Source organism: Zosterops lateralis, assembly GCF_965231275.1.
Source record: "Zosterops lateralis genome assembly, chromosome: 2".
Taxonomy (NCBI): domain Eukaryota; kingdom Metazoa; phylum Chordata; class Aves; order Passeriformes; family Zosteropidae; genus Zosterops; species Zosterops lateralis.
Genome location: NC_139763.1, coordinates 105,074,980 through 105,097,039, shown reverse-complemented (window position 1 = coordinate 105,097,039; position 22,060 = coordinate 105,074,980). Strand labels below are relative to the sequence as shown.

The 22,060-nt window shown below is 37.3% G+C and overlaps 2 protein-coding genes across 5 annotated transcripts in view; one reads left to right on the top strand and one right to left on the bottom strand.

Annotated features, from left to right (window-relative positions):
* Positions 1-22,060, bottom strand: part of ARL13B (ARF like GTPase 13B) — a 32,955-nt gene that overhangs the window by 2,593 nt on the left and 8,302 nt on the right. For 3 of the 4 annotated variants that reach the window (XM_083854777.1, XM_083854778.1, XM_083854776.1), the window contains 6 exons: positions 8,057-8,162; positions 5,563-5,765; positions 4,472-4,565; positions 3,308-3,524; positions 2,837-2,953; positions 2,346-2,414 (listed from right to left, as the gene is read on the bottom strand). In XM_083854777.1, the coding sequence (XP_083710903.1) occupies positions 2,346-2,414; positions 2,837-2,953; positions 3,308-3,524; positions 4,472-4,565; positions 5,563-5,765; positions 8,057-8,162 (806 nt within the window). Of the gene's footprint in view, positions 1-1,571; positions 1,616-2,345; positions 2,415-2,836; positions 2,954-3,307; positions 3,525-4,471; positions 4,566-5,562; positions 5,766-8,056; positions 8,163-22,060 lie in introns of all 4 variants that reach the window. The other variant, XM_083854779.1, reaches the window with a different exon arrangement.
* STX19 (syntaxin 19) lies at positions 10,612-20,214 on the top strand. The gene is made up of 2 exons (XM_083855161.1): positions 10,612-11,025; positions 19,132-20,214. The coding sequence occupies exon 2, from the start codon at positions 19,247-19,249 to the stop codon at positions 20,123-20,125; it is 879 nt and encodes a 292-aa protein (XP_083711287.1). The 5' UTR covers positions 10,612-11,025; positions 19,132-19,246; the 3' UTR covers positions 20,126-20,214.

Genomic DNA, 22,060 nt, shown 5'->3' with positions numbered 1-22,060 from the left:
CCATGCAGACTGAATCATGCAAAGCACTTCACAAGCAAAATAATATGAAAGATGGTAAGAGGAAAAAGGTAGAAATCAAGAAAAAAATAAAAGCAGCTTTTTGAAGCATTCAAATCTCAATTTTGTTTATACAGACCACCTCTTCCCCAGCAAAGCCTTGATGGCCTGCCAACACAAAATTCAGCTTTAATAAATCACAATGTTTGAAGAAGAATATATCCCACTTGTTCTACAGGTGCAATAACGTCTGTTAAAGTTGCATTCCTGAGCTAAGTTTAACAAAAGCAAACAAACTTGACTGCACTGCTTTAAGAGTATGTGGACCTGTCTGTAGGATTGAGGTTTTAATTAACCTTACATTTAGTCAGCAAAATTAGAACACTTTTATATTATTGTTGTAAATATTTTGATTTCAATAGCACTAATTACAGCAGCAAGAAAACTGCAACAAATGATTCTAAGGTAAATGAAAATCTGTCCAGTGGATGGTTTTATTCACCCATTTTTTGAGGTCTGGCAGAGCACTTTAGGAGTGGCAGAGAATTTTACCTCCTATAATGAAAGAGGTTTAACATTTTTGCAAATGTCTCCTCCACTGACAATAACCAGGTGCTCATCATCTCATGTTGTGCCAAAATTATTAGCATGACTGGAAAAATTGCAGGCTTTAGTAAGTGTGTAATTACAAAGTTTAAATGTCTGAAAAAACTTTTAAATCCACCTTTGAATTTTGGGCAAAGCTAGAGGAAGGAAAAAAACCTCGCTGAGTTATTTCTCTGCTGAAGAGACAACCAAAAATAAGTTGATTTTCAGAAAGATGCAATTATTGTAAAAAAAGAATCCAAGGTAGACTCCACTGGTCATAGGCAAATTCTGAGTTTCCACTCAAGAGCAGGTTCTCAGTGTGCAAAATATGTAAGAATTCATTGAAAAACACTGTTGGGTGAGAGAAAATGGGCAAGGCCAGATGGGAAACTAAACTAAGTTCAAGATGGACTTCGCAGTGCTGGGTTAACAGTGGAACTCAATGATCTCAAGGGTTCTTTTCCAATCTCAGTAATTCTCTGATTCTATGGATCTCATATTGACAGAGTTAAAACCCCACAGCTGCTTTAAGTGAAATAAATAAATGATATATTTGGAAATGAGGACCTAACTAAAGGTTTGACAGTGCTGGGCTATGGATGCAAAGAACTTTTTCATTTATAAATAGTGCTTTCCTAATAGCTGCTTTCTTGCTAGGATTTGCAAATGTGAATCTCGTGAGTGGGTTCAAAATTCCTGAAAAAAAGAACACATCTCCCAAAGAGTAGGCAATGCCTTGAATTCAGCTGTAAATTCTGAGTACTTCAAGTTTGCTCCTACACCTCTGGTCAAGAGATAATTTCCCTACCAACATATTTGCCATTGTTAACTTCCAAAATTATTTAATAATTATACTTATTTTACAAATTAACACCTAACTTAGGCAAGGCTTTTTTCCTCTTTGTCCCACCCATGCTCTTCCTACAGAATGCAACACCTCCCTTGGGCACAGGTGAAAATTGAGCTCCTTTTCCTCCCCTCCCTACCTCTTCATCTGGCTTTCCTTTCTTGTCGCCTTCTCTCTATTTGCCTTTAAAAAAAAGAGCAAGATTGGTTTACAATTAAGATTACAAATCACATTCTAAGCACATGAATTTCATTCCTGTGAGAAATAAATATTTTGGGTTTAGTAATCTAATTTCCCCTTCAGGCTTCTTTTGATTCACTGGCAGAGAAGCTCCTTGTTCTTGTGTTCCAGATGTCTCCAAATACACTTTTCAAAATTTGAAAAATAAAAATAATAAGAAAAACGAAGAAGTTATCATCTCAAACTCAGGAAAAAATGTAATATCAACATAAGAGAAACAATTTTCTTATTATCCTTCACAATCTTCCAAAAATAGAAATTAATCTTTAGTGAAGCAAGAAATCAAGACTCTGCCTAGTGCAACTTGATATTTCCAGTTAAAAATTTTCATTTTAATGCAGTACGGATTTGGACTCTTCAAGTAACTGGCCCCATTACTCTTTGCAACGTGTCACTTTATAATTTTTAGGTGCAAAAAACTTCAGATCATTAACAACTTCTGATATCCCACGCCATTATAAACTTTATAAGGGAATTGGAGAGAACTCATCATTTTTTCCTAATAAAAAAATCAGACTTGAAAAAATCAAAAAGATGCTTTCTACTAAGCAAAAGGGAAAGCTTTTGGTCAATGAAAATTGGAATTTAGAAATGAAAAACAGACGAAGAATGAAGTGAAGAGACAATGGAGAATGGTTTAAAAAGGTACAAAACCCCGAATACTTTCCATTACCAGGATGATGTGTTTCACCAAGAGGCTCAAGTTTTCCAAGTCTATTAAGTTTGGGAGTTCCCCATCCAACTAAAGGGAAACAAAAACTGTCAGAGCATTCCATGACTGCACTGGATTATTCTGAGCTATACAGACACCACATCTCCTTGGGAGAAATCAGAGCATTTAGAAATGCCCAAGCTATTCACTACATTGCAACCATGATGAAATAACTTCAAAAATATACTGATATTTTTAATCACTTCAGTTGAGTAATCAACTTTTTGGCTCTTTTTTTGGGAAAATGATGTTTTCCCCCATGTAATAGGCCAAATCAATGCTGCTGGAAGTTCATAGCATGAAGTGGGAAACTGCATCAAAGATTTTCTAGAGAGGAAGTTTTAGTAGCTCCTCTCTGTATGAAGACCAGTCCAGTTTCACCATTCACAAGTGAGACTTTTAAAGGATTATCAACCACAAATTGAGACACCAATTCTTGTTTTTACACTTACCTGGTGGAAGAGCTGGTGGTGGTGTAGGATTCTTGGGAAGAGAGTCCTCTGCATTAACAGGTTCTACTCTGTGGCCTCTTTTTAATCTTGGTTTTTTACTTTTTTTCTTACTGTTATCTACATCCAACAGAAATAAAACATTACATATCCTGCAGTTATATTAGAGTAGCATCCTACATTAGATTCTAATACAATTGTTGGGGAGATACAGCTGAGTTTTCAGTCCAAACTTAGACATAAAATTATGGGAAATGTAAATCACTCAACATTTTGCTCTACAAAATCAACTGTGGGCATAAAATAGATGCAAACTCTACGTTTCCATGAAGAAATTCAACTTACATAACCTATTCCTGCATTCTTGTGTTTCCAATAGATAACATTGGTATGGGGTATGATGACAAATAATATGGACAGAAGGAAGAAGCATGTGAAAATGCCATGGAATGATTTAAAAGGCAGCGGTTTTACCTGAGTCAAGGCATTCTGAGGCTTGTTGGTCACTCTCCTCTGCATGCTGCAAAAGCTGGGCAGTTGTAGAGTTGCACCTTTCCATCCTGCTGTCATTTGTGTGTTGGCTACTGCTACTGGATGAGTGGTCTTGTTCTCCCTGGGATTTCAACACAGTTGTAGTCTTTTCAGTCTCCAGTTTTTGCCTCTTCTTTTCCTTTTCCAGCTTATTTTCATTCTAACAAAAAGGACAATTTTTTTTAATGACTTCTAATGCCGTAAACTGACTAGTAAGACAGGAAGGTTATTAAAAAATGAGAATGTTCCCCAAATAGCCTACATTTAGCATAGAATTTATTTTCATACATGAAGAAACTAAATTTCCAATATCCTATCCAGAGGAAGGGTGGGGGAATTATAAAACAAAAGGGTCTTTAGATTTATTGACTGTTTTCTTATTTTTGGTTCTATTAAAAAAAACATAAAAACCTTCTACCTTCTTTCTCCTCAATTACTTTTTATTAATGTGTTAGTTAAAAAAATACAGATGCACAGAGCCTAAGTCTCCAGAAAATGCTGTCCCAGTTTGGATAAATACCTATTGTGGCATACAGCCTCAATGACAGGCTGAAAAGCAAATGTTTGAATTACTTGCTGGAAAAGTTTACATGTTTCTTTAGATTGTGTTATCTCCAGGCAACTGAATAAAAAAATATGAACTCAGAAAAGTAGGTTAAGAAAACTTTAGTATATGAATGTGATTTTCATGTTTCAAAATTAACAAAAATTCTCAAAAGTCTATTTTCAACTGGAAAGAGGTTATGCTTACAAATCTGATTCACTGACTCACCACATCACTAAAACACTTTAGAAGAAACTAATAGACCTTGAATATTTTCCACTACTGAATCCCAGGACTTTAATTAGGAAACATTTTCAGTCATGTGTTTACATTTATTATACTGTATCTACAAAACTTTTGCTCCCCAATCAATATTAGAGGTTTTCTTATAAAGAAAACATTGATTCAATGCACAGAAAACAAGGCTGCCAAGATTAAGATAAGAATTAACAAAGTGCTGTGCAGACAGAACAACTCCTTCCAATGCCCATTTTTTTCATTGCCTCTCAGACATTTGTTAGTGGTAGTTCTAAACTGACCCAGATTTCCACCTGTTCTCCTACCTCAGAGATTACAGCAGATATAGGCTGGAAGGGGTTTCCACATTTCCCAGGCTCAGGGTCTTCCTCCTCAGGTGCATTTCCTTCTTCTTTTTCCCTTTGGCATTGTTATTGGGTTTATGTTGTTTCAGAGGTTTCGATGTTTGGTTTTGGGGGTGTTTTTTGGGGGCAAGGAGAGGGGAAAGAGGGAGAATGAATAAAATATTATGAAAACACCACAAATTTTATAGAGAACAATGTCAGCCCTCCCCACTATACCTCTCACTGAGGCATAAACCCAACACAATCTAATATGGTCAGGAGGTTTTCTGTGTGCAGAGACATGGCAGATTAGGAGTAAACGAATTTTTTTTAGAAATTTGTGAAATATATATAAAAACCATGTCAAGTTCCAGCTGTTTAAAACGTACTTTAATAATTTACTTGCTTATTTAAACCAAAACAGTCAGAATATAGTCCAAGACACTTCCCAGCTACTTCTCACAGTTAACTCAGACTCAAAATTCTCTGCCTATATAAGGCAGACCAGAGGACAGGGGTGCTCAGCAAATATTTTAAGAATGACCCACATTAAAATGATTCACATCAGCTCTTCAAGTCACCACAGCAGGCTGCTAAAGCCCAGAAAGGACTTTGAAAGGGAGCAATAAATCACTTATCCTGCTTCCCCTCACTGCATCATTTTTAGTTCCTTCATGCCTCACCTGTTGGATATTCTGAAGTTTATTAAGCATAGTATTGAATAAATTTTCATATCTACTCTTTGATATTTACATACGGGTTAGAGAGTCTATCTTAATACTTTATTTTAGAAAGTAACTTCAGATTAAATCAGAGGAATTACTTTTTAGGTCAGTCTTCTGTGAAGTTATATTAGTAAGGCCAAATTTATTCCACAACTACCAGGCAATTCTCATTCACAGTACATTTCCAACATGCAGCAAATCAAATGAAGGGGATGAAGAGGCAAAAACTTCAAGAAAGACTCTTGGCTTGTAAACTTTAAATACTGATAGGCTGGTACCCATAAGATCTATGCACAGGAATGAACCAAATATCTTAGAGAAGAGAGGAAGGGATGGAGTAGGAAATACCTCTGTTCTCGTATCCTCCTGACTCGCTCAGCTCTCTCCAGTTTCTCCTGCTCCTCAAGTGCTCTTTGTTCTGTGGTGTCCCTCTGGATGCGTTCATGTAAGGCATCAAAATCTTTTGCTATGATATGGAGAAGCCAAAATAGCCCCTTTTTTATTGATTTATCGATTTTTTTCCCACAGCCCATGATGGCTGAGCAAGGTTCCTGTAAATATATGGAGAAGGAGGGAAGAAATATTTGTGGTTCAGACCACATTCCTTGACTGGAAACAAGAAATTAGCTGAACAATTACTGTTTACTGTGAAGCTCGTAAAACACTGAGAAGTGTGGGTTATAAATAATCCATGCTAGATTTATCAATCAAGATTGAAAAATCTGAGATGAAAGAGAATCAGCTTTGTTTCAGTTCATGAAAAAAAGTTCAACAAGTTCATAAGCACCTCAGGGATAAATAAAATCTCCTGTGAGTTTGTCAGAAAAGCTGTCAAACCAATTCAGATTTTTACATCAGAACAGGCACTGCACCTCAACTGGAGTAAAACTTTTTGTCATTATACTCTCAGGAGCAAGTGAGAGAAACATGATCTAGGCAAATCTGTTGAAAGATAAATGCAAACATCACTGAGAAACACTTCTGACAATAGTTATGAAATAGTTATGAAAACACATCTGGTAAGAAAACATTGAAGGACCAAGAATGCTTCTCTTTAGATTAGAACACTTCTGGGAGGTAGGATAATAGCCTTCAAAAACATAAGGTGAAACTGCAAATAGGAAAAGAATAATTTCCTCTAAATTTTTCATGTCAGGAAGACAAGTAAAATAGCTTTTAATTGGGACAAAAGCAGCAGGGCTTGATTCAAGCTTGGAACATGGACAAGACATTTTCTCAAGATCTCCTGGGAACTGTTTTCTAGAATGTTTTGGAGCACTGTATGTGTCTTTTAAAGCATTCTCTGAATAACAATTGAATAGATCCAGCTACGTGTATGGCATGCAGAGATGATATTTCACATTGATCATGTTCAGGATTTGTGTTTATGAAGATTAAATGAGACCAACTCTCCAATGTCAACATCTGAAAAACTCTCAGTGCTCTCTCCGTCTGACAAGCATTTAAATGGCACCACACTCAGATATGGAATGTACATTTTACAACAGAAGAAAAATATTCTGACCAGTTATATTTAAAATAAGGTTCAAATATGAGTCCTTTTCACTATGGAGCCCTGCAATACCCTCCAGCAGAACCTACTCAAGAGCAAGATGTATAGAAGGTGTATGCAACTTGTTTCTCTGAGAAAACTGAGCTCAAACACTGACCAGCACTGGGGAAGTGTTCTCAGTTTGCACCAAGATTATTGTTGCTGCAGTTTGGTTACAAAATATAAACATTTAGTAACATGGAATATACAGACATATCAAATAAGAGGAAGATCGTTCTCACTGACACTGTCCAACTGCAAGACAAATTACTCCTTCCATTTGCTTTAATATTTTGTGGGGAAACTTCAAGATCCAGTGGAAAACTAACTAAAAGAGTAAGAAGAAACAAAAGGCTTTTTGGTCCTTGTCTAACTTTCTATCTTGTTTCACAATGCCTCTGTTTAAACTGATCCCAGGAGTCATCCTACTGAAGGAATTTGGGACCATGTTTATCCTTAAAGAGCCTGGTAAAGAAGGTGTCCATTAGAGTATGAAATGGTCTTAAGAGTGTGTGATCTGGTGTCTTTCCTAATTACACAAAAAATATAAATAAAGAACAAGAACAGGATTTTACTGGCACATGTCAGAAATTAAGCAATTCGGCTGTACTGGAATACACTAGTATCTTTCAGGTCTTTTTTTACTGAGTATTTTTCAAGAAAATATTTTTGGCACAGAAGTTCCTTGGAAAAAAACAAGGATGAACTTGCAATTTTAATTTTTATGACTGCTATATGTGCAAAGTGCACTAACTGAAGGAAAGCACTCAGATAATCATGACTTAATAAACAGAGCTAAGCCCTGCTTTAACTCAGCTATTAAAGAAAATAATAGCAATATGTAGTGATCTATAAATTTTGCAAATTTCTCTAATGAATTAAAGTTATTTTTTCATTTTAAAATCCAAAGCTGAAATGGTTTTGTAAAACTGCCTTCTTATGTTGGTTAATAACACCATAACCCTCATTGTCTTTCAAAATGTTTTTTAGTGCCATCAGAAAAAGATTGTGGAAGTAAAGCCCTAGGCAGATTAAAACAAAGGCTTAAAGAAAAACTTCAGGGACTACTAATTTGGATATATTATCTGAAACATTGACCAATACTAAGTAGCTTTCATAAAGATTTCTGGTTTTGTCTCCAACCACAATGACTCCTTGCTAGTTTTTTTTCTTAACAGGACAGTGAATACTACATCTAAATTCCAGTTTTATGCCATGTAGCACAATTTCCTACCTTAATGGAAGCTTTACACAGACATGAGAAAATACAGCATCTTAAAATCTACTTACAATTTGACAGAGACACTTGTGTTCATTAACCAGCTTTTCCAGAGATAAGGACTCGATTACATCTGCTTCTGACAGAGCTCCTTCTCTGTCCTGCTTATTTGCCAGCCTAGAGGGAAGATCAAAAGGAACACTCAGCATCCTGCCGGCCACAAGACAGACTCTCACATGTCCAATAGCTGAGTTTGGGACAAAACTAGGAAGAAGGGGAAGACTGAGAAAGTGATGATAAAATTCCTTGTTTCAGCTTTAATTATTTTTTTCTACTAAGCATGTTAGTCTATGCACCATTTTCAGCAGATACTAATGTTAGATAATCACTAAGGTGCTTAGTAATAATTTAATATTATTTCTAGAGAAAGCAATCATATTTACAGTTAAGAAAATGGACATAAAAGATCATCCTGCTTTACATCTAAAGCAACACAGGACAATCTGTTGGAGCTTCTGGAAGAAAGTTCACACTTCTGCAATTCCCCAAACCTTGAGCATTTCCCTGTGTAGAAGTGCTTCAGGATCATCTCAGCTCTGCCTGCTACCCAGCATTTCTCTCTGATACCAAGCAATGTTTTGAACTTGCTCTTCTTGAGTAAAACTTAAAAAGTGTAGAGGGAGGAACTTGCATGAATGTCTCTAAAAACCGTATTTTATTAAATAGAGGAAAGCAAAAAAAACCCCACATAAGTCACAAAATAAGAATTCTGTAAGATGAAGACCATTGTCTTGTCACTTACATATGGTAGGAAACAGGACTCTAGAAAACAGATATTCATTTAGGAGTAGAAAAATACAATCCAACCTTATTTTGTACTTTCTACAACATTATTAATCCAAGCTAAGTGCTGCACAGCGTTAGAAAATAAGAAATGTGTACTTGCTTCTCTCTAATAAAGGGATTCCACTAAAATAATGTTCCTCTGAAAATTAGCAATATTTCAATGACATGGGAACTCTGACTCAATTTTCTGGATAAGAAGACAAATATTTGGCTTCCACAGGTTCAGTGGCAGAAGGTTTTGGAACCAGACATCATAGTCTTCCTCCTGAAATCTCATTATCATTAACTCTAATGGCTTTTAGGGAACTTAGGCCAAAGTTTGAATTTATGTTAATTCCTTGCTGGGAAAGAACAGTGGTAAGAATTCACTCCATAGTTACCAGAACTTGTCGACACTTTAATTTGATCTAAGACTTTATTCTTCCATGTTCTCCAGAATGCCAGTATGAGAGCTTCAATTCTTAATTATTTTATTCTCACGAGATTTTTCACCACCAAAAACTTTAGAAAAAATGCTGTGTTGCATCTACAGCCCAAAACCCCATCCTTTGTAACCATCACCCTCATGATGTTTCGATTCATTACCTAATCTTTCATCTTCCTTTCCAAGAATCTGTTTATGAAGTAGACCATAGAAAGGCAGCTTCTCAAATGTCCAGTCTCTCTCAGTCTTCATCATTCTTAACTATTTGTGGTCCAAACAATTCAAACCATTCACTTATTTATCATCATCCCAGGGATAAAAATCCCCATGTCCTACTGATAATCCAAACTTTGCTGGCTTGGCCTGCAGAGCTGGAAAGAGGACAAAGCTCTTGTCCCTGCCCTTCCTTGATAATGAATTCCCAGTTTTTAAAGAGAGAACTTTTGCAGTGCTTTGCATGATTTAGTGCAGGGATCCCCAAACTGCTGCTCAATGCATATACAGAACCAGAGATATTTTCAATATGTTGTAATACTCTGGCACTGCTTCTTTTCACCAACCAGCTAGAACAAGACTTGTTCTCTCAGTATTTAGCTATGAAACCAAAGCTGGAGCAGGGAAAAACTGAGATGCAATGCAAGAAAGTAACCAAAAGGCTAGAAACAATAACCTCCACTTTTTTTCTCCCCCACACAGCCTATTTTGTTACAGTCTGAAAATCCTACTGTGCTGCCTCTTAGTCTCAAGAAGCATTCCTCAGCAGTGCTGTCAATTCATCTAGATCTAATTGAAGGAAATATTTCTGAGCAGTGTTTGTTGCCACAGCCTATTCCTCTCACACCTGATGATTAAATAACTGCACTATTTCTGCTGTTCTTGCTCTGCACAGCCTACAAAGCACAGCTGAAGCAGAATGAAATGCTGGTAAGCTGCATAGCTCAGTGGCAATCTGACACTAACATCCCCCAGCTCGCAGTAGCTGCTGATTTTTAACCTCTAACACCTTGAAAGGTGTCATATTTATCTTTCTGGTCAATTAGCTTCCACTTTCTCTGCAGCAATACTGACTGCATTCCAAAAATACAGCTGAGGTGCTGTACCTGTAAAAACAGCATATCCAAACAGCTGTCTCTGCCTAATCTCCCCAGGAACTGAAGTGGTTTTGCTGAGGTCCATCTACTGCTGGATATCCTTGCCCACTTCAGACTTTGGGTCAAACGTCTAAAACAGAGTTCAAGTATTTTTAAGATACTGTAGTCAAATGCATTATTCTGCATATGGGGGGCCTTTTTTCCCCCCCATAAACAGATCCATCTACCCTCAGTAATTCCTCTTCCCTCCACGCTTTGGTGCAGAAGAAAGCAAAGCCTGCACTGACACTTGTGCTTCCACTGCTCCACTTGCAGCTTCTCAGGGGAGCTGCTCCAAGGCACTTCCTGCTCCTGGGCACTCCAGAGGGATCCGCCTCCCAGCAGGGCTGGCTTTCAAACAGGCACAACCAGATTCCCCAGGCACAAAGTAATCAATTTGCCTGGCTCCTGCAGTTGCAGAAGGCAGTTTCTCTCTCACTCTACCACTCCTGAGGATGATCACACTTGGACAACGATACAAGAACTAGAAGCAGGAATAATGAAGGAAATACTTCATGGAATGTTACTCAAGACACGTTACTCAGGGAATATTCTGGAAAAATGTTTTGGGGATTATACTGAAGATTAACCTCAGGAGTTCCTGTGTAAAGGGTAAAAGCCACCAGCACAGGATTCAGAGGTAAATACTCTTCTCTTACTTAACATTTCTAAATTTGCAAATATCAGAAAAAGGCTTTGTAGTGAGGTTTAGAATAGGAATGTGCCTAAGTGTCAAGATATAAAAATAATGTATGTCTGCCTTGCAAAGAGGTATTTCTGTGGTTGAGTATGGACTCATAGCTCTGCTGTACAGGAACACCAGGGTTTCAGGCAAGTTTTATGCAAAAAAACCCCTTCTTTAGGGAATACATCAGTTATCTTAAAGGACAGGCTTTGATTTTAATTTTCCAAGTCAGTTGAACTTCATAAATAGCAATTTTTCATATTTAAAAAACCTGCAGGAGGTACATATCAAAACATACTTGAAAACACAGCAGAGTGGCTGTTAGTTTATCATATTAAGTTTGCTGAGTAAGAAGCTTTCATCTATAAAATCATGCTTGGCTTATTTCAGTTTCACATAAAGTATATTTGAATTGTCTTACTGTAACAAACATACGTCATGCAAGAAATAAAGAGAAAGTTGGCACCTACTGCTTTTAGATCAAGTAGGATTTTTCTAAGCGACTGGAGAGCTTTTGAACTTTAAGAGTCACGGGAAACAATGTGGAAAGGGAGTGTTATGTGTGCATTGGCACAACTGACATCTACAGCTCAGTGACAATATTTCTGTTATAAGCCAGTTCTGCCAGAGAAAAACAAAGTCTGAATGCTGTGGAAGTTTCCTTGGCCTGCCTATAAAATCTCAATTACTGAGCAAAGAGGGAAAAAAAAAACAAACAACAAAACAGAAACTAAACCAGTATTAAAATTTTACTTTGCAATACAAAATCTGTAAAAATGTCTCAGATATGCTACTTTTGAGGTTATATTTACTCCAAATCAGTAATCACAACCCCAAAATTTTGGGTCAGATCTGCATAGTGTCCATCAAAATTCACAAAGAGCAAAGCATCCCTGAGGTCAAAATATTCCAAGCATCAGAACTATCCCCATGATTGAAAGCAACTGTAGGAAAATGAATCTTTATGAGAATGGTTTACCTAAGATAAAAAGAATTAGTCTTTAAGGCTACGTCAAGAAGCCACAGCTTTGAGGGATGGAATTAACTGGGAAAACAAAGAAAGAACCTTTGAAATTAACAGCAGTCTAAACAAGGGGAAAGAACAATGCCATATTCTTCACTCTACAGTGAATCTTCTATTTAAAAACGCTGTTCTGCCCTTTTTCCCTTTAGATTTTTTTATCTCTTATCCATTAACCTTTTTATTGGGCAATCCTTGGACATCAGAAGGATGTTTTATTGCAGAGAAGTGAGGCCTCAGCAGATGCAGCATGAAGAGCTTTGTCTCTTTATGCTTTGCTTACGTTAACAGCCGTGAAAGTCAAACTCCTGACCCACACAGAGGCAAAAATAAGTGACTTGTCTGCTTGTTTCTTCTTTAGTTATTGTCAATTCATGAGCATTTTGAGGAAGTCATGGAAAACAGAATTTTTCATACTTTTAACAAACAAATAGGAAAACAGACCAACAGTTTCAAGTGGTTCACGGAAGGCACTCTTGATGAAGTTCTGAGCCTGCTCTATCAGGTGATTTTTTGCATATTGCCTTCCAAATGGAAGTGTTAACAGACCTTCAAGCACATTCTTCTTTAGCATTTCAAGCCCCTGCTCACTCGGGGTTGCTGACAACAATGACAAACCTATCAGTAAATTTTGATGGTTGACACGTGGCTCTTTCTCAAATAAAGGGACTTATTTCAAATCATGCCTTCAAGTATCATACAGAACAATACTTTGACTATTATGGTAAACTATAAGAAAAAACGGTGAATTAAGTGCTACAAAATTATTGGCCTGCTTTCATGCAACTTCAGGGAGCTGCAGGAGACAGTTCTGTAAGTCAACATTTTCCCTAGACAGTTCCTCCAGGTCACATTTAAATAAGTGAATAGTTAAATATGAGATTCTAAACTCCTCCAGTTTACAGTATCTCTAGGCAACTTCAGTCTCATATTAGGTTTTGAACTGGTCACAAGAACACTAGCAATTATAATTGGTTTCATTTTGTTAAGTGGCCCTCATTCTCACCACAAGGCTGAATCATATTCCTATTTACTGAAAACGTTTCTTGACACATGCTGCTCTGCTATCAGCTCAATCCCACCTCTTAGTCAAACAGGCTGCAGCCAACAATGTCTAAATTGCTCACCTAAAGCAAGTTATATTCAGCTTCCAGATGTGTAATTCCAAACAAATGGTAATAAATGATATAGCAATATAGTTTTGGACAAAACTAAGGAAAAAAAAAAAAGTAAATTGCTTTTTTATACTCTATTTCAGCTTGATATATCAAACCCTAAGCAAGCTAAGTATAGTCAAATTGCTTGTATGTTTTTTAAAAAACTCTGCCTTACATTTATTACAGGGAAGTTCCAAGGCTTTGACAGGCAGCTCTGTGGTGTGACAGAGATGAAATGGGAATGTAAAGCAGGTGGGATGGTGCACAGCACAAATTCTGAGTCTGCAGTTCTACTGTCAGGAAGACAAATCTCTCACATCACTTAGAGCAATACAAAGCTGTTAAGTATGAGTTCAAACTATTAAATGGAAACAATTCCACCTGTACTCTATCCTGCTGCAGACCTTTCTCTTGCTCCTATTTTATTTTCAAATACTGCTTTAAAATATATCAATATTTGGACCTTAATAATGTGATCTTTGGGTAGAGAAGATCATGAGTTTCTTTCTAGGTTTCTGTTAGGTTTTCTGACAGCAAATCTCTGGTTAAACAGGTGAAAAAATCCCCCGAAAAACATGAAGTTCTTACCAATTACAGAGAATTAGCTGCAGACTAAGCCACTTGCAGAGTGAGATCATTGTTTTGTCAGTGAGGTGCAGTGTCCATCACCCTCACTGCAAAAGCGTGAACTCCTCATCTCCTATTACCCAAAGTATCAGCAGGAATGTCTGCAGACATGGAAATGCTGGTAGATGTTTTCCTCAAGTCTACATCTGCAGCCACACAATCATAAGGAAGATTTCAAAACTCCCAAGGAACAAGCTCAGATTTGCAGCTGATTCACTGTAGGTATATTTGAATCAAATATTTCAAAAATAGCAAAACGCCAACACCAGACAACAACATCTCTTACAACATGACTGTGTTACAGATTTGTGGTCAAAGGCCCAAGCATGTCTTGAAGTATTTTAAGTCTGTTTTCCCTCTCTCCATATCTCTTGGAAAACTCACTCCAGGGCAGCATGATTTGGCTACACTTTTGCAGCAACTTTGGCCTAATTCTTCCCCACCTAATGAATTCTTTGATTATTCAGGTCTGCTTTATTTTAATTTCTTGGTTTTATTCAATATCCACATTTCTCCACCTGCCACAATCCATTTCACATTAATTAGAGAATTTTCAAGCTACCTTGCTTGAAATGCTGTATTTCTATTCTTGTACATACTGGTAATTTTGGTTTCCCTGGGAAGTCTTGTGGCAGTTTTTACACAGTGATAGGACAAGGCTGAAGTGTTTGAAATGCAAGAGGAAAGATTTAGATCACATGTTAGGAAGAAATTCTGTATGTGAGGGTGGTGAGGCTCTGGCACAGGTTGCCCAGACAGAAGCTGGGATTGATCATTCCCTTTGCTGAAACTGTTACTGATTTTGCATTATCATCTCATCTGTGGCATATTTTTAGGCAGGTCAAGCTCTCTGCCTTTGGTATTTTATTTTTGAACCGCTCCCACACTTTCCACAAACAGAAACTTGAACTTAAAACTATTTTTAAGTATGTTTTTCCAAGGACTTATCTTAAGACAGAGATGCTTAAGAGGGTATTTTCATCCAGCCACCTTGTCTCTCATAATCCTTAGTTTAGGCACATTTGTTTACAAGGTATTTAAGTTAAAGGAAACTTTTTAAACAAAGGAGAAAATAAACATAACTTGTAGCAAGATATCCTACTTTAGTTACTTCAGATACATCTTTGAGTGACAGGGCAAGATTCCAAAACACTGCCGAACAAGTTCCTTGTTTCCTTGTGAGAACATGAGAGAGCACAAACCGAATTTCAACTCAAAACACTAGCTTTCCCCAAAGCCTACTACCGTAAGGATTTTGAACTATATCCATTTAAATAGTATATGTCTCTCACTAATTTTTTGTTGCTGACTTAAGACACTTAAGCAGTAACCAAGCTCCAAAGTATGACTCCAGGACTCATTGCCATTGTGCATGCAAAAATGTCAGATGGGTTTCTTGGCACCGCATGACAGAGCTGTCATGTAATTTCACTGTAGCTTGGAAATGAATAAAAAATAGTAATACAAACCCAAATGTTTAGGATTACATGTAACATGAAATTTCTTTTGGACGTGTTGCCTGAAAGCATCATCTACCCAGTGCCCTTAAGTGACTCATAGCTAAGGGTCAGGAAAACAAACCTATCCTTATTTTTGGTGCATCATTAAAAAAGAAAAAAAAAAGTCAAACAAAAAAAGCCCTCCCAAAACCAAAAAGAACCACTAACAAACAAAATCCCATCAGCTTCAGCAGTGGTAAAGGCAGCAGCATGAGCCAGAACACAGATCATACATCTCAGAGCTCTTAAAGAGAGGATTCTGTTCTTTGACTGCCTGCAACTCCTCTTCTCTGTTAGAGAGGGCAGGATGTTAAAAGCAAGGCAAGGTGGCCAATGGTATCAAAGATCAAATAGAAACAGCCTTTGCTGTCAGGCATTTCAATCAAAGGGCTGAATAACCAAGAAAGAATAAACAAAAGCAAAAATCAAAATGAACAAGAGGCCTTGGTAATCTGGGGACTGAGGAAGAAATAAAACAATCAAGCAAAGCCAAATAAGAAGCCATTAAATCCAATTACAACCAGAAACAAAACAGTTTCATACAATTAGCGTTCCTACTTCACATATCCAATTACGTCTTTTAACTTAATGTAGCCCAAATCTTATTTTTGGATGTAGGCTCCATGTTTTCTGGGTCTACTGATAAATTTATCAGACAGGTGGAAGAATATTCCATGTGGTTGCTTTGCAATTAAGCAAGTGGACCTTTCAACTTGCCATGTTTTGTTTGGTTTTTTTAAATGGAGATGATAATATAAAAAATTCATTTCTGTCAATCTCATCATCTTTGAATTCTGGACATACTCTATCACCATGAGAGATTCTAATGGTGGTCCAGCTACCAGGATCCATTATTCCCCTAGTCAGTGTGCTGAGGTAATTATCTTTATCAAGACTTCCCCAGTCACATATGGCATCTGTTCAAATGGGGAGATTCATATAACCCTCTTCCTGAGGAGCAACACAGCCAAGTTATCAGACGGCAAAGACCCTTGCAATATCCTTAAAATATATTTGACAAGGATGTGAAAATTGTATTTCTAAACCTGTCAACTATTTATAACTACATACAGGTATAAATAAAGATGCTTCAAGAAGAACAAACTTAATCACCAATGGGTTTGCATGATAACACTGCAATGGGCAGTGAATGTAGGGGCCACACTAAGTCACTGGAGTGCTTTCAGTCCACATATTCCATTTAGTCAACTCTAAAGAATAGGCATATTCTCCCTTTACTGAAAAAACACTTCAAGGAAAGTGAGGTGCTTTCATTTCAACGAAAAGAAAAACAGGATGCGCCCCTATACACAAACACGTAGGACAAAACAAGGACTCAGTAAATGAACAGAGCTTGTTGTGGAACACTCAAGAGGCCAAGCCAACGATTTCCAAGGTTATCTCTGTCACGAAGACATCCTCATTTCTTTGAAACCAGCATGTGTTCCAATTGCCAGTATAATCAAGCACAATTACTGGCAAGCCTGTTCAGTGGCAGGCTTTGAAGGCAAGCCCAACAGCAGAGAAGATATGAAACTAAGATTCGATTGCTTACATTCCAGTCTTTTGTGAGACTGATCTTGAAACAAGAAAAAAAAAATCTCCAGTATTTTCTGCTCACTTCTTTGATATTTAACAATATCTGCAGATTTGTTTTGCAGTTCTGTGAGGTTTCTCCCTCCAGCCCCAAGGAACACAGCTATTTCAAGTGCAATGCATCAATTCTTAGACACAAGAAATTCCTGTCACCTCATAGCATAAGCATTAATGGTGCCCTTAGAATTTGCTTTTCATCCCAGGTTTGCCCAGCCCTGCTAAATTAACATGGGTCAGCAGATGTGTGAGGCTGGACTAGAACAGATTTTCAGGTCACTTCTCTGAAGCCTTTTCAGCAGCCTTGGATCCTTTCACATGCCCCAGGCTGAACTTTCCCTGTTGGTGGTGCCAAGCAGGTCTGGAACATTCCTGAAGAATATTATCTGGGAGAAACTGCCTGACTTCTGCCATGGGGACATCCCCAGAAAAGTTCAGCAATGGAGAGGCCATCATGAAATTAATACACTTTGCATCTTCCTCATCCCAGAATAACGTTCTCCAATAAATAACTTGCCCACTTGTCTGATCACAAGTCTCAGCACATTACTGTAACTTCTGATGATTGCCAGGCTTTTGAGATTGTCTTGATGTGAATCAACAAACACTAAATTGAAATATTAAGGTATTAAGGGGGGAAGGGAAAGAGCAGTAAGGAAAATCCACACTAGGGTAGAATATCAACATTCTTTCTCATGACTGACCCTCTGAAGCATTTCAAGTTTTGTTTTTCAGCTAATCCTCCTGCAGAAAGCCAGATTTAAGTCTGTCAAGACGTGTCCACACTGCTCAACTCCATGAGTTATACCAAAATCTATTCAGAGACTTTAAATATGCAGAGGGGAGCAGAGACACCACAGCAGTATCGTTTGGAACGGTTCAAATACAAGAAAATCATCTGCATAGTGACAGGTTACTGCACAGACTCTTTGCAGTTTCTAAAAATGCATCATTTGGATACTATTAAGAAATCCTACAGCTGCTTGCTAAGAAAAAAATACCTGTAGAACCAGGGTTTAATAAGAGTTGCACCTATTTAATGCTACTGTTTCAGAGAACAGCCCTAAAAGCTCTGAAACAGCCAGAAGATACCACTGTGCTGTTTAACCTTTATGCTCGAACAGCCCTTTGAAAGACACACATCTGATTGAACCAGAAGACCCTAAGTAAAAAATCCCATAATCTTCTAGTCCTGAACATGTTACTTCTTAGTGAAATTTTCCATTCTTGATCACAGTCCAAGAAAACACTTTATGCAGAGTTTGAGAAAAATACCTTCTTCCCCATGATTAAAAATAGTTCAACTTAGTTTCCACTGGGTGTGTTTTAGAAAATATTTTGCTCTTAATTATCTCTCCAGTAAAGCTTGCACAACAGCTAGGGAATAAAACCTAACTATATCTGCTTTCTGTTAAATATGAAACAGCTCTGAATTGTAGCCCACTGTGGTTCACAATACACATTTGCATTAATTTTATGAAGAATGTAAATGACAGTGTAACAGTAATTCAAAAAATGCTTAGAAAATCTTCATGCTGCAACATAAGTGATATGGATTCAACTCCACAAAAACTCAGACATAAATTAACTTATTTTCATGCTAAATTATTGGAATTCCTAAATGATCAGAGTTCTGTTAGTTCTGTTTTGTTGTAGCTAACTGCTTCAGTTACTATCTAACTCCCTAGGCAAAAAAAAGGCAATAAAAATGGAGAAGGGTTTTTGAGTGTGGCCAAATTAAAAATCTAAATTCATGCCAGAACACTGTTTTGTTACAAAGTTTGTCTCAATCTGGAAAACTAAAATATTTCCTACTGAGAATCCAAAAATGGCACAGCCACACTCACTTCTATTTCCAAAAAGATTTATAGGCTGATTAGTTTTCATCAAGTAAAGAATAATGATAAAATAATTGGAGTTAGTTACTTCTCTTCTCCCCAAAATAAAAGTCCTCTCCACACTTCTAAGTTCTGTGCTCTGCATCACAAATTTACCAAAAAAATGGCATTGGGCTAACAAACTGTAACTTGCTCAGAATACCCTCCACTTCCAACTTATTGCTAATTTTACTTTGGTGCGTAGGGAAGTGGCTCTAATCTCCAAAACTCCTTTTCATATATACATATAACCACTAACATTGATTGTTGTTACATTTTGATTACAGTGTGATGAAACAAACCAAACAAAAAAGATACTGGAATTAACTTCCTGTGTTGCAAGAGGGAAAAAATTAAACAACAAAAACCAATAAACAGGAAAGAATCCTGACCACAAAAACCATGAGAGATCGTCTGCAAGAGCTCAGACTGAGGGCTAAGGAACTACAGATAGCTGGGGAAAACAATGGTGCAACTGTACAAGAGGAGGAGCAGGAGGAATTTGAACAGCAGGCCATTATTTATGAAAAAGAGCCCATAACTGAAAGGCACTTGCAGGAAATCCAGAAGCTCCAGAACGAAATTAATAATCTGGTGGAAGAAGTCAATAAATTCAGCCAACAACAAAAAAGCCTCGTGTCTTCGATGAGGAGATTCAGCGTCCTCAAGAAGGAATCTAACGTAGCAAGGGAAATCAAAGTCCAAGCAGAGCACGTACGCAAGTGTTTGGACGAGCTGTCAAAGACAGTGAGGAGAGCTGAAAACGAGCAGGGGCCAGCCCGAGCCACGGTGAGGATCCTGGCAGCCCAGCACGCCTTCCTGTCCCACCGCTACCTGCAGGCCATGCTCTCCTACAACCAGGCCATCACCGCCAAGCAGGACAAGTGCAGGACCTTCATCCTCCGCCAGCTCGAGGTAGCTGGGAAAGAGGTGTCTGAGGAGGAAGTCAATGACATGCTCCAGCAAGGAAAATGGGAGATTTTCAATGAAAATCTACTCACTGAAGTCAAGATCACTAAAGCTCAGCTGTCAGAGATTGAGCAGAGACACAAAGAGCTGATCAATCTGGAGAACCAGATCAAAGATGTGAAAGAACTCTTTATCCAGATCTCAGTTCTAGTGGAGGAGCAAGGGGAGATGATCAACAACATAGAAATCTGCATGAACAACACTCAAGAATATACTCAAGTATCCAAAGAAAAGTTTGGGCTTGCAGTCAGGTATAAAAAAAAAAACCCTTGCAAAGCAATTTGTTGCTGGTGCTGTCTGTGCTGCAGATGACACAAGAAATGAACTGATTGAAATATCAATGGTTCCTCCACACCAAACTGATCTGGGAAACCACTCATGGGATCCCTCAACTGCTTCACTTTTCTTCCCATTTTCCCTTCAGCAGAGCTCTCAGGAAAAACTGCATCCGTTTTTCAAAACAGAATAAAGAATTTTATGGTTTTCACAAAAACACATGAACTATAGGATAAGATCAAAGGATAAAAGTGACACTTTTTGGTTCTTTTGAACTTCTTCGAAGTTTAGAAGTTCTAAAGTTTAGTTTGGTTCTTCAAACTAAAACAGTGTGGCAATAAACTCCCTGTGCTGTTGGGAAGCATTGAAAATATTGTTAATCTCAAAGACAGTATTCATAAAAATGTTTTATTTACTTTTCACAAAATAATAAGAAGTATTTTTAATTGCCTTGTGGTTTTTTTAGCATTTATATTTACTTGCCCTAATTCTAAATGGTTTTTTTCCCCAGGAATCTGAAACTCTACAAGACAAGTCCACACATAAAGCAGACACCATTAGTAACAATCCAGAATGGGATGCCTAAACAAAACAAGAGGTCAGAAAACTCATCAGGAATGTTTCAATACTACCTCTACAGGAAAAGTTCATCAACTTTTCATAAACTGACACAGAGATGTTTATATTATTCAGCTCCACAGGCAGAGCCCTACAAGGATAGGGGAATATGACCCTTAATAACACTCTCAGAAGGCACATTCTTAATGCTGCCTATCCTACCTAAATACACAGTCACATCTGCAGTCTCACTTTTGCTAGCACAAAAATTAACAAAAAAATAGAATAAAAAAGAAAACTCCATCCTTACACCCTCTACTCCTCCTCCATAATCTAGAACCAGAGAATGATTTAGGTAGGAAGCCGCCTCCTGTAACCAACTCCTTTTGGAACTGATTGAGAAATAGCTCTCCATGCAATTTAACAGACAATAGCAATGTAACCGAGACAAAAAAGTTATTTCCAAAAAGAAACTAAAAAAAATTCCACACTAAAACCTAACAGCAAACCAGAAATGCATTCCTGAATTGCTTTGTGCTGTGCAAAGACACAATCAATACCATTTTATTTGCATAGTCAGAAAAGGCAGAACAAACTGCACTGCAATTCAGCAAGACACTAAGTGAACCGGATATTTTTAGTTGCATGTAGTGCGGAAAAAAAATTAATCTACAACCAAAGTCATTTTCACACTGTGATATTTAGAAGTAGTTGGATTCCTTCTATCCTAGATTAAAACTGCAACTGAAATTAGCTGATATCAAAATACAATCAAAGGCTTGAATCTTAAAGTAAAAATATTATTTACCCAGTAGCAACAAAAAATAAACATAGATGATGACACCATTGAAACTATTCCATTAAATACTCTCCCCTTAACTGCATATATTAAAAATACCTTTACATTCCAAGGGTAGAGTAGAAATTAGCCAATAAACAAGAGCTGTACTTTCAATCATGGAATAAAACTCAAGTTTTCAAAATCCAAGTTTTAATACTTAAGCAAACAGCTGCCTGAGTAAGTCATCTCCAGCTGTAAACTGGTTAGATACAGGCAAAACAGATAAAACACACTGGAGAACTGGGAAGTGAGAAAGACTTGTAGAAACCTTTTCCTTGATAGGGGTTGCAATTAACTGAAAATAAACAGTATGAAATAATAGTATGAACTACAGTTTACACTGAATTTGATATTGAGCATTCAAAATTATTAGCAGCAGCAATTTTGCAGTAATCACTGAAGTAACTTTCCAGTGTTACCAGCAGTTACATAAATATGCAGAAAACCAAACAAATTAAAGCCCAGCTGCAAGTGTTCTATGAAGAAAAGTGAAACATTAATAGCTATAATCCCTTATCACCAAAATTACAGGTAGAAAGTAGCTTTCTCCTAACAAAATACCTTCCCAAAAA

What these genes read in the sequence shown, in the direction of transcription:
- STX19 (XM_083855161.1), top strand. Translation starts at nt 19,247, where the DNA reads ATGAGAGATCGTCTGCAAGAGCTCAGACTGAGGGCTAAGGAACTACAG.